The sequence below is a fragment of the Oreochromis aureus genome, linkage group 15 (genome assembly GCF_013358895.1).
Source record: "Oreochromis aureus strain Israel breed Guangdong linkage group 15, ZZ_aureus, whole genome shotgun sequence".
Classification (NCBI taxonomy): Eukaryota; Metazoa; Chordata; class Actinopteri; order Cichliformes; family Cichlidae; genus Oreochromis; species Oreochromis aureus.
The window spans coordinates 23,379,812-23,393,848 of NC_052956.1; the positions used below are offsets into that span (position 1 = coordinate 23,379,812).

Genomic DNA, 14,037 nt, shown 5'->3' on the forward strand with positions numbered 1-14,037 from the left:
CAGAAGCATTTCAGATGAAATATATGAAAACACACCCTATAAATCTACTACCCAACATTAAATAACTAGAAATATTCCTGATGGTTTAAAGATACTATCTTTATCCATGTTAAGTCCCATTTTTTTTTCTAAATCTGCCTGACCTCCACTACGAGCTGGTGGGCCACGCTTACATTCCAACCTGGAGCAGGTGGAGAACTGCTGATGCTATGCTGAGCTCAATGCTGCAGAGGCGGGCAGCGACTATCATGAAAACTGCCGAACAAGATGGAGTTGGAGTGTGATCTCCAGAGTAGAACAAGAACTACTGCGGTCCAAGATGTTGGAGATGGCATCTGTGACCACTGACCACTCAAGCAAGAGACGCGAGACAGTGGACGGATATCAAGGACCACCGTAACAGCAATCCAAGCAGGCTCCTCGTCGGGAAACACGAGAAGGGAAGGACCCTTTAACCTGCTTAGCAACAGCTCAACTTTCAAATTAAGGGCAAGTCATCAATAAATAAATGAGACCTGATGACACAATTCTTACCCACCTTTAACCATTAGGAACATTTCTAGCTATAGAAAGTTAGGTGATAGATTTTTTTATTTTACAGGAGGATGGACTGATTACTGGGTTGTTATTTATTTTCAGACAATGCATATAGTATCATTTATTCACTTAGACACGAGTCTACACATGCCTTACTACAGTCACAAAGGCAATGAAATCCTTTGTCAATGAAACACTGATAAAAAGCTGGATGTGCCCCCTGGTGGCCACTGAAAGGGATCCATGTTTAAGAGACTTCCTCAATGGCTTGATTTTTTAGGCCTGGAAGCGGTCCTTTTTTCTATACAGTCTATGTAAAAAGACAGCAAAACTAAGAGCAGAGGAATGAGAAACCAGAGTGACCAAAAAAAAGTGGCTTTAGTTGGAGGTCAGGGGGAGAAGTTCATTGGAAACCTGCTTGTGATTTTACAGTAAAGATGACTGAACAAACTTTCCATGAAAAGAACCTCTAGCTTGGATCGCATGAGTCGAGCAAAGATACACAACACACACCCCGACTGCCTACAGCCAGCGGCAGCAATCCACTCTGTCAATACTACAGCAGGATCAGAGCCAACAACACATCTAATTTGTAAGCTTCTGACTGTTTGCCACTTTACCAACTCAAGTCTTTTTAACTTTGGAAAATTATCCTGATAATCACTTTGACAATTAAATAAACAACTCCATTATTTTCTAAGAAAACAAAACCAAACACTTTGAAGCCTTTCAAATGTAAAGTCTGAGGTTTTTCACTGTCATTCGCGATCAAACCATGGGACTGACGCTCACGTGTCTGTCATTCATTTTCACGCAGAACAAAGTCACATGGTCAGATTTGGTTTAATAGCACCTCCAGCATCACGTTGACCTTTTCACCCGGCACATGACAGGAGGCCCACCACTTTACTGCATTTAGCTCTGCACTGTCTTTACTGCTAAATGGCCAGTGTACTGGTATGTATGCATGTGAATGACTGTATATGTGCATACTGAGGCAAAGCTAGGCTGAATGGTTTTCTCTCAGCAGTGTAATAAACACATACAAACGCAGGCTGAGATCCTCCACAATGACCCAGGGAGGTAAAATTACAAATCTGGACTAAAAATAAAAAACATAGCACAATTTTTTTTCATATACACATACATATATATACACACATACATATATATATATACACATACATATATATATATATATATATATATATATACATATATATATATATATATATATATATATATATATATATATATATATATATATATATACATATATATATATATATATATATATATATATATATATATATATATATATATATATATATATATATATATATATATATATATATATATATATATATATATATATATATATATATATATATATATATATATATATATATATATATATATATATATATATATATATATATATATATATATATATATATATATATATATATATATATATATATATATATATATATATACATATATATATATATATATATATATATATATATATATATATATATATATATATATATATATATATATATATATATATATATATATATATATATATATATATATATATATATATATATATATATATATATATATATATATATATATATATATATATATATATATATATATATATATATATATATATATATATATATATATATATATATATATATATATATATATATATATATATATATATATATATATATATATATATATATATATATATATATATATATATATATATATATATATATATATATATATATATATATATATATATATATATATATATATATATATATATATATATATATATATATATATATATATATATATATATATATATATATATATATATATATATATATATATATATATATATATATATATATATATATATATATATATATATATATATATATATATATATATATATATATATATATATATATATATATATATATATATATATATATATATATATATATATATATATATATATATATATATATATATATATATATATATATATATATATATATATATATATATATATATATACATGATAGCACAACTTTTACAGAGATTTGATATTGGTTTAAAGAGTTTGATATGAATGTCATTACACCTTGGTAAGTAAATGTCTTTTTTCACTTATGGTATGAATATCAAGAGATTCTGGCAGGAAAATTGCCTGTGTTGTTTTTTTGTTGTTTTTTAATAAACAGTTTTTCATAGTGGGATTGAAATACAGGAAAATGCACAGTAAGGCAACAGAGGCTCACTGACTTGGCTAATTATCCCTACCCTGCTTAGTTTACCTCAGATATCAGACTATTAATACTTTAATAACTCTTAGATTATCAAACTTATCAACTTCAGAGGGGTTAAAAGGTCAAAAATAAAATTAAAATAGTTTCCCTGAACTTGTTCTTAAATTTTTCTATAATGGGTCATTTTACACAGGAATTTTCTGTTTTTTCCAGGAAAGCTGCATACTTGCCTTTAAAAACCATGGAGATAAACTGCTTTTCAATAAAGTACTTTATGCATTTATGATGAAAATTGAATAATATAATAAAATTAATTATAAAAACAAAAACAATAAAATGATAGTCATCTGCCAAGAGTCACGTCCTGGTAGGTAAAAACAGGTCTTTATTAAATCTAAGTGTCGTTTTATGGCAGATGTGCTAACTGGTCATGCCTGTTTATTGCTTAACAACACTGTTAGTGATGAATATGAATACTTGGCTCAGTGAATGTGGGAGTGTAAATCCCACAGTCAGTAAACAACACTGTAACCACCACAGAGTGTTTCCTTATCAGACAGTCTGTCAGCCAACAATGTTCAAGTCTAATTAACCTGCACTATACTTGGGATTTTAGGGGTTTTTTTTGTTTGTTTTAATCTGTGTTTAGACTGTGTTCATTTTTCAGTCAGATTCTTAAATACAACCTAAAATTATATTGCAAAACAACAATAATCAAGTTTTCAAGTATATACTCAAGTAGAACTTCGCATTCTTACTTATTTAAATGTGCTTAAGAAATGCTTTTCACATAATAAATGTTTCTTATTGCCAGTGTCTATATGACGAGTAACTAAATTAAATAAATTAAAATGTTAGACCTTCCTGCGAATCTTAGGTACCTCTAACAAAAAATGTGGAATGACTTCCTTTTTCAAGGACTTGGAACAGACTTTCCAGTAATATCTAAAAGGATTTAACGTTAACATTACCACTTAGCAACAACAGCCAATGTTTGCTAAGAAATGTAGCCCACTAAATAGTAACTTCAAACAACAACATGAACTCCACAAAAAGGGAAGAAGGAAAAAAAAAAAAAAAAAAAAAAAAAACTGATTTGGCTTCACACTGGATTTTAAAACTGGCAATGTTAGTGAACAAGAAAGAGAGTAAGTTAATATCAAAAAGCCATCGTCTACAGCAACCGTGCATTTTATTTATATAGGGTGTTTAGTTTTTTGGTATCAAATAAAACCCCAGCCATGTAGCCATGTAGTAAAATAACAACGTGAGTGGATATGGTTGGCTTCTATATCCAATCTCAGGGGCTTACATGGTAACCATAGCCTAAATCCAAATATCCAATCATCTGTCAATTCAGGATTATTTTAGCACCATGTATCTCTCTCTTATAGTCTCTAAACATCATCAGATTTACACAGCATAGGCAAGTTATTGCTAGCTAGCCAAGTATATATTACTTTCTAACACTGTTCGCCACTGTCGGGGCTAATGCTAGCTCCCTTGATAAATGAGGGTGTTGTTAAGAACACCTTTGTGGCTGTACTTAGATAACTTTTAATACTACAAAATGATTATTTTTATAAATATAAACAAAATGTAACTAGGAATACATTAATATACAATCCACTATCATCTACATATTGGCAAATCTACAAACATGAGAGCCATGTATTACAAACTATTCAACCATGTAACTAGGTTTACCTGGCAATATTTTTGCTTTTTTAAAGGTAGCATATAATTTTATCAGCTCATGGTGTAAAAATCAAGTTTTGTTTTTTTTTCTCATTTTTGTTATTTAAGGATACTTTGCAAACAGGACTGAAAGCTTCCAGTAGTAGAGCTCTACTAAATCATACACAACACAAACAGAAGTAAAACATATAGATAAAAGGAAGAAATAGCAGAAAAACTATTATTAGATTATCGTAAAATATTCAAAAAAAAAATTCAGATATTTTAAGAAAAATAATATTTATCTGTTGTATGTGAATTTTGCTCTGACTAAATATATACATGCTGTAAACTCCTTGAATCTAAAAGCAAAAATTACTTCAAGACACAAGCTTCCCAATTAGCCATAAACTAGAAACGTCTTTAAAAAATATTAACTTTTAAAAAGAAAAAAATCACTTAAAGTAGTAGATTTTACGCTTTGCAGTTTATGGGACCGAAACTGATCCATAAAGGTCAAGAAGAGTCGTGCATGACAAGTAGGTTAAGGACGGGAAAAGCAGAACTTTAAAGTTAACCATTAAGTCTCCTCTCTGCCCCCCAAAGAACCGTTCATTCCCTCCAAAAAGCGCCCCCACTACCACTCCCACCCCCGGATGAAGTTAGGTCCCACTCTTCAGCAGCCTTACCTCTCATCCACTCCACCACTTGTTGCGGGTTCCACTTGCTCACAGCTTCCATTTTTCTCCAAAGCGCTGGGACCACCAAGGTTTAATTTAACTCCAGAACCAGCGAGACGAATCCGTTAATGGGACATGATTATGTCACAGAGAAGAACACAAGAGGTCCATTACAGGACAGAGACACACGGAGAAACAACGACCCACCGGTCCGCCGCTCACTGACAGACTGACCGCCTGCTGCTCTGTGGTGACTGGTTAGCAGCGCGTGGAGCAGGTGTCAGGTTACCATTGCTTTGACCACGCCCCGTTATTCCTTTACGTCCAATCACATGAGTGTAATCGGGGCTGTTGTTAACTGCTGTGGGGAAAGGGGGAGTGTTGTATGGAATGCCATTTGTGTCAACATTAAACGTTCAGAATATATATAAAAATATGTATATAGATGTGACCGTTTTTGAATACTCAAAGGTTAAACGACAGCATTTGAAAGAAACTAATTTTTTATTGTTTTATTTATTTTGTTTTTTTGTTTTCCTTTTTTGTCTAAATACATATATCAAATGAACAATTAAGCAACAAAGCAACAACAGGATTACAAAAAACTGATGAAAAATTAAAATTAAAATAATCAAGCTTAATTGTAATGTGTACAGTACTTAACAAATTTATTAGACCACCACCCAGTGTTATGTTTATGCCACAGCTGCCCTAAATATTAGCCATTTCCAATTTTGTTTTTTAATGTTCTGTACTGCCTAATCCACCACAAACACTTTCCTATATAATTTTTGCTGTTATCCTTGAATTTTCAAATTGCCTGTGAAGCGCATTATTATTATTTTTTATTAAGATGCTACATTCCACTTAGTTACTTGCATTCTTAAATACAAAATTAGTTTTAGTTGTTTAATTTTATGCTTAATTATTTTCTGACTTCTCAGAGTATAAAAACTTAAATTCAGTTTATTTGCCATCTAAATAACAATATAGTTTTTAGTGTTAAACATATTTTTGTACAGATTTCTAAAATATTTGTTTCTTGTTTTGCCCCTTGCCCCTGTACACCCTATCAGGGGCTTCATTTTCATCAATACCAAACAGAGATCAACAGGAAAAAAGAGACTAATCATATTTGCTTGTTTTGTCAACTTCCACTTTTAATCCCAGTTTTCACCTTCACTGAAAGTGTCCCAACCATATTCCAATTATGTTAATTATGCCCTTTTATTCCTTTAAATGTCATTTTATAGACCTCAGATTTACATTTCGAATTTTCTGTGCAGTTTTTAAAAAAGGGCTTTCCCCATCATAACATAACATAATCATAGTCACATTTTTTCAAGTCATACTTTAGGAAAATGTTTACAAATGTCAAATTCAGGCATTTATTCTTTATATGACTGTTTATGGGATGAGAAAATCAGTAAGAAAGTAAATACTTAGGTAGGTATAACTTCTGTCTTTACTGGATTAGGGTCATTTGCTTGTAAATGCAGCTGCTCGGTATCAGTAAGGAACTTAGATAGTGTGTGCCACTGTACTTTATGTTTTATTATTATTATTAGTGTAAATCATGTACATCACTGTTCTCTACGCTGCTGTTAAATGTCCGTCTCTGTATGTTTGCCATTGGTTTGTTTTTATATTAAATCTCACCATGGACGACTTCCCTGTTATCTGTGTACATGTACTGTACACATGTGTAATAACCATAATCAGTGTGGTCTTCACTTTCTCAACATATTATTATTAGTGTTCCCAGCATTTATGGACACAACTCGGAAAACAAGCTTTTGAAAACGCTGCCCCCATTTCCCAGAATAATCCCAGAAGAACCTGAAGTTATTCCCTTTTAAAGGATCGTGAAAATGTTTCTCTTGGTCAATGCTACTCTCTCAATCTCAGGGAGATTTTTACTTGCATAAAGAAAGAGTATATATAGAGCATTCATCATATAAAATGAGAGTTTCAAGGTGTTTCAAACCAAGAATGTAGTTGATTAATCTTTAAATTGAGCCTATTTGAAGATTCGCAGCAGCATTTTCAGAGGTGTGAGGTTTAGTTGCTGCATAGCTCAGAAGCTTTGAAGATAAGTAGACAGTCATCCTAAACAAAGACATTTATCATGAATAAGATTTTGTTTCTAAGATTTTACATTTCTGTAATGTTTCCTCCCATCATCCAAGATATCAGTGTTCATCCCAAATAACCATTACAAATATGCCCATTTTTGCTGTGATATAACAGTATGTATGCTGTTTGCAACCCATAGATGTTTATAACCAAAACAACAACAAGATATGTGTTAAAGTCCAGATTGGTAAAGAACTCTGAGACTTGTATGTCCTTCATAAAGAGGACGGACACAGAAAATTAAATATGGGGAAAGAATTTTGTTTGTTTAGGAAACTCAAACAATATTTGTCTTGCATTCTACGCCATTACACCTTTTCATCTTTTAAAATAATGTGCATGTTGCCTTTGACTGTGTTTTATCGGGTCATGTGTCTCTGGTAATATTCAGTCCACATGAGTTGTGCATGCATTTACTGGAAGTGTTTTCCTACCAAGACCTCTTCTCAGCCTCATATGAAACAAAGCCTCTGCACGGCTGATTATCACATTAAAAATGTTTCTTCTGGCCTGTAATCAGATCTTTGATCTTCTGAGCTCCACAGCAGCTCTGTCATGTGTGCTGGGTGTTGGCTTGTTAGGACTTTTTTTCTGCTGATGTTTCCCATGGGAAGAAGAGCTCAGCAGACTCTGCTCACATGGGTGAGAAGTCTAAACCGTAACGATTGAGGAGACAGATGTGAAATGAAAGTAGAAAACTGGAAAGAAACGAGGGTTGCTAATCAAGATGTACGACCACAGTGCTTAAAGAACCCTGAGTTAATATCTATGGGTGGACTGTGCAGGAGGAAACATGGTGGGGGAAGTTTAACTTTCAGGGGACCTTATTTTAGGACAAAGTTACACTGAAAAAGGTTTATTGCAAATGTGTTTATAGTATTATTGCTGTATTCATTTACAATACTAAACAGGAATTTGCACTACCATTAAGATAATTTCGTTTACATCATTATTATTATTATTATATTATTATTTTTTGAGTAAAGTTTACTGTAAACTGGTTTACTGCGGAACTAATGTAGTTTATGGTTTACAGTAATACACAGGACAACAAACAAATAAAGCATCAGGAAAAAATATTAGTACTGCACTGTTGAGTGAAACATTGGTGTTGGTATCTGGCCAAGATTTCACTAGAACAAATATGTTGTGAAGATATTTTCCGACATCTACATGAATAAACATATGGCAGTTTTTTTTAAGAGAAACACTGCCCTCTTTTGGCAGAAATCAGACCTACATGACTTTGACTCCGCGTGGAAACAAACTGCTTTTACTTCATGAGCCACGTGCAGCCCAGTCTGATCTCGAGTATCAGACAGTAAAAATGTCCCATAATAGCCTATATTTAAAAAAAAAAAAAAATCTGTTACTTTTTGTAAGTGTGAAAATACTTTTTGATAACATTCACACGAACCATAGATGAGCTTTAAAAAACAAAACAAATTTAATCCACAAAAACATGAGTGGGAAATCCTTTACACTACTTCCTAGAAAGATTGCCAACAGATAGTTTTTGTTTTTGTTTCTTTTAAAGATCTATTTACAAAACAGGTGATTTTTAACCTCAGATAAAGAAAGTAACCCTACAATGTCAACATTACATCTCACTTTTTCTACATTTATTGGATATACTATCTTTAAATGTGTATTACAGTGCTATTTAAAGTAGAAAGACATAAAATCTTCACATTGTGCTTCCCACTGACCCCCTCAGAATCAGAACACCACACTGAGGGAACCTCAAAGTAATCCACCAGGTGGATTAGGTACCAAAAACTTCAACAATAACTCAGTAGCACAATGAAGCTAAAAGACATCAGCACAGGAAGACAGAATCCTCGAATCCAGACACTTACATTTAAAACAGCTGATTGTGCACTTCACCTCTAATTTCACTCTTAAAGAAAGCTGTCATCACCATACTAGTTGAAGAGGTATATTTAATTGATAAACTGTACATAATGATTTAACTGACACCCCTGATCTGCAAATTTAACATTAAACAAATAGATAAAATAATATCTTTTATTGTTATTCAATAGAAAAAAAATCAAAACCATTTTTTATGTTAAGGAAAAGATTAAGAGAAAATAGAAAGGCCAAAAATGTTAACTTCTCAATAAAATGAGTACTTTTGATCATCAAGTTGAGAGAAAATTTAAACTCATTAATTACATGTAATAATTAAAATCGTTCTTTTTACATTAAAATACATGATAATAATAAAGCATTGTTATGGAGGCCTGGTGAGGGAAAACGGCTAGCATTTAAGAAATTAAATTAAGAAAGCAACATTTAACTTGGTCTTTAAAGTGATCTTTGACCCTTGGTTTACATTGTGTTCCTGCTTGCAAGCTGTTTTCCTTTCAGCTGTAGGATTCCTGTTACAGGGGGACTCAACTGTAGTAACCGAGCCTCTGTGTTTACCCTGAGCCAGCTGCAGAGCTGCAGATAAAGCTGCAGCTGAGACTGGAATGATGTATATTAATACGCACATGGTGTTTCAGGAAGAGACCTGCCAATGCTGCTGTATTTTCAGGCAGACAGCAGCTGTGTAACTTTTCATTAGAACATATTCAAGTCATAAATCTGGGCATTGTTCCCGGCAGGAATAACAAATATTTACATTAACTTTATTCATTGTCCTTGTTAATGTTCACTCAGTTTGTATGTCTGTGTGGTTATTAGAACTTATTTGTTTTTACTGTATAAAGAATCAATGACGTAATGTACTATTTTTATTAAAGACATATACTTTTAAAAATAATTTTAAAGTTGTTTTTGGAGAAGTTTTACGAGACACGTCGTTTAATGCGTTGTTTTCAACAGCGGATGGCGCCACAGAGCCACCTGTTGAAATTTAACGGAAAGCGCTGAAGCTGCCTCTGAGATTGTCTATGACATGAAGATGATTCACTCTGTGGTCTAGTAGAGGAAATACTAGACGCTAATACTAGACCAGGAAGTCTTCCTGGGTTCTTTATATATTTATATATATTCTTTATATATACAAACTGTATATACTTTCTAGATAAACACTTTTTTGAGGTGGTCTTTGGAAGGCTTATGAATAAAATTTACCTCTCTGTCTCCCAGAGGTCTGGCAGCGTGAGGGTTCAGACTCTTATCTGGTCATAGGACCAGAGGACGGAGACCTCTGATAAATCTGATGGAGCCACTCTTTCAGTCTGGGGGGTTACATCTCGTAATGCTCCTGTCACAATAAAACCACTTTAGTCTTTACTTTCCACATCTGGTCCAGCTGGTCTTAAACCCCTGGTACTTTTTCGGTTTACTGTCAGAAACCTATATATTCTGTCAGGTTTACTGTCAAAATATATAGGTTTATATATAAATATATATATATGTATATTTATATATATATATATTTATATATATATTCTGACACACAGATTTGATGTTTTACTAAGAGGCAGCAATTTGATGAAATGCTGCCTCTTAGCACATGATGTGAATACTGTCTGTTTTTAAATATATAAAAAGTTCATTTATGACATCCACAGTAACATTTCTCAAATATAGACATTATGAAATTAGCCCAATAAAGGTTGTCATTTGATTGGTAGGGTTTGTCTCCATTATTGTAGGGTCTTTACTGTATGATATAAAGCACCTTGAGGTGACTGTTATTGTGATTTGGCGCTAAATAGATAAAACTAAATTGAATTCAATTTTAAATGAATTGTTTTTCTCTTTAGATAAATGCTATTTTACTTTGAAAGGTACCAAAATGTGACTTATCATTGTCTCAAGTACTCTCCATTTAAAAGAAAATCATAAGTGATTTATCTCTGTTATGTTATGTTAATGTTATTTATTATTATTAACTAAATTTCTCAAATGTAAACAGTAGAAATGTTTGTAAAGCAGCATCTTTTCCACAGTTTGTGCTGAAATCTTTTGTGCTGAAATGCTGTTAGATATTTGTTTTACTGTTTACGTTTATGGACATGAATATGAAAATACAAAATATCAATGTGCCGGAGAGAAGCAAAGCAGCTCATTTACATCTGTGTGTTTCACATAAAACTATGTAATATATAAAATACCCGCACAAACAGACAGACAAAAGACAATGCTTAAAGTTCAAAGTGGTTTGAAAGTCATGTTGGGAAAGACTTTTAGCGTTTTCTGATGCTTCAGCTGTTCAGTCTTTGCTTACTTCTCATGAATCCTCACTTTTAATCTTTGTGCTGCAACCGAAGCCATGACTGTCTGAAATCTCCGACAGGGGCTGATTATGGAGCCTCCATCATAAAGAGCTGGGCTGCGGAGACTCCAGCTGTCCGGTCCCTGAATTTCCCTCAGAGTGGGACCTCCTCCTGCCGGTGAGAGCTGCCCTTTTTGCCTCTGCGTGTTTCGCAGCTGATAATCATCAGATCCGCATGAAGCTGGAGCTGCTCGGTCGGACTGTGGCTTCCCGGGAGAGTTTAGAGAGAAAAGAATCAAAAACAAAAGTCCAAAGGTGCTTCTGGCTGCTTTTAACTGTCGCTTTCAGTCCCAGCAGGACCTGCTGTGGAGGACTCGCCGGGTCTGTGTTCCTTAACTCGGCCTTTTTGCGGTCCGAGCTGCCGCTGGATGGGACGCACATTTTCTGCTCGCTTGTGCTGCGATGGAAGCGGAGAAACCACCGGGCTCTCTGAGGTACTTGTGATACCTTTAACTTCTGTTTTTCATCCGTGTGAGTGCTGTGAAAAACAAACAACCTGTTGGCAAAGTTCAGTCTTGGTGCAGGTTCAGTTAATTCAGAGTTATTTTATCATCTCATCAGTGAGCGAAAATCCAGATGTGCCCAACTACAGTTTACAGAGTGATCAAAAGGAAACGGCTCATATTCATGTGCACGAGCTAGAGGTCGACTTTAATAAATGTTTTAAGTTAAAATCATACATTTTACACAATCATGAAGCGACGGTTTAATATGAGATTTTTATTTCAAGTTAAACATAACAAAAACAATATCTTTCATGTCAAAAATCAATATTGCACCGCTTAACTTATTCAAACCACGAATTTAGTTTCGGCTTCAAATGAAAACTGTTTGTAAATAATGCGATAATCTGACTCTGATGTTCCTGCAGTTTAACCGTTCAAAATGCAGAATTTATTTATAGAAAGTTTCTGCGTAACAACGTCTGAGATGGATGGTAAACAGCAGATGAGCAGTATGGGTCCCTTTTATGGTTTGCCAGCTTGCCGGCAGCCACAGTTTCTGACTTTAGCACCTGTTTCAGACGTTATTATGCAATTAAATTCTATAAATAAACTCTGCTTCAGAAGTCAGAAAGTGTGGAGATGATGAAAACAAAGTTTTGAAGTCAACTCGACGGCGCATGTGCAAGCTGTCAGACACCAAAGGCGTCCGGTAATGCTCATCTGCTGTTTAGTCCCTATTTCATTCATATTGTTATGCAGTGATTGCAATGCTCGCAATGCTCATGTCCAACTCTGCTTTTTAATATTGGAGCTCTATTAGAATACATGTACATGAATAAGGGTTCAAAATAATCTTTATATGCTCCTGTCTCTTTAAGGCCAGCCTTCTCTTTAAAGCAACTTTTTTTGATTGGACAGCTTCTGGAAACCTACAGAGGGGCAGCAACAGGCCTTAGTGAGCTCTGTTGTTTGTACAGACATAACAGAAGGCCATATATTTGGGAAAAAAAGAAGTCTTTAAGTATGCAGTGCAAAAAGATGGAAAATTAAAGGTTTTTTTAAATAAATAATATTATTCAAATGAGATAAAATAAGATAAAAAAAATATCTCTCCCTGCAGGTTTATACTCCTTAAAGTGGCTCGCTAGCACCTGGGCACTGACAATGTGAAGTCTCTGTTGGAGTTGTGCTGCCTATTTTTATTATTTCTGCAAACGAATCAACACAATATTTTGTTTTAGGGGCTAAATATGCTCAAAAGTTCACCAAAAAGTTTGCACGCATGTCAAAAGTGAATAAAATCTTTGTATTTTATGGGTTTTAAATATGAGAGGTGCAAAATGGTCCCATAGTGCTCCCTGCAAAATGTCAATGCAGTTGCCCAGCTGTTTTGCTTTGCATACATGTATGACATTTAATACATGTGTCTCCAGCTGTATGGAAAATCCTCTTGGAGCCACGCCTTAAACCCAATAAGAAGTCCACTATTTTGAATTAAAGAGCCAATTTTAGTGAGGTTTTTTTGAAATTTCCAGGTGTAGCACGTTCACAAACTCAACCCAGAGAGGCATCAGCGTGATCTTTGGTCGGTCTACTAGAAACACATTTCTTCAAAGTTTTGAAGTTCTGTGTTAAACTGAGTATAGATATTCTAGTCTGTTTCAAACTTCACATGCTTGACAACTCAGTTATTGATCCAGCTGCGGGGACGCCTGCATTACAGTAATGAGTCACAGTCACAGTGCCACCTACTGGCAACAGGAAATCAGCATCATGTGATCCCTCGTACAACATTCAGCGTACGTTATGTTTGCGTTGTGTGTTTTTAAAAAAAAATCATTTGCAGCAGTATGATGCGTCCTTTGTGGGTGTTGTATAATGCAGCATCATGGACACAGGAGGTGACATGTTTGTGCAACACCCAAGAAGATTCCAGGCTTTAAAACATCGAAATGGGACCTGTGCTTAGTTTATCTGTGACCTCAGTAAACACTCTCTTGATGAGTTTTTGGGCT

General features: G+C 33.9%; 2 protein-coding genes across 3 annotated transcripts in view; one reads left to right on the top strand and one right to left on the bottom strand.

The window, feature by feature from the left end:
* The window catches only part of cnksr3 (cnksr family member 3), a 62,247-nt gene extending 56,769 nt beyond the window's left edge, over nt 1-5,478 (bottom strand). Inside the window, exon 1 of the mRNA XM_039599122.1 lies at nt 5,216-5,478. Within this exon, the coding sequence (XP_039455056.1) occupies nt 5,216-5,267 (52 nt within the window). The 5' untranslated portion in view covers nt 5,268-5,478. The remainder of the gene's footprint in view (nt 1-5,215) is intronic.
* Nucleotides 5,479-11,729: 6,251 nt separating this feature from the next.
* LOC116329513 (serine/threonine-protein kinase D3) overlaps nt 11,730-14,037 on the top strand; it is a 54,301-nt gene continuing 51,993 nt past the window's right edge. For both annotated transcript variants that reach the window (XM_031751543.2, XM_031751544.2), the window contains exon 1: nt 11,730-12,010. The gene's annotated coding sequence lies outside the window, so the exon portion shown is untranslated. The remainder of the gene's footprint in view (nt 12,011-14,037) is intronic.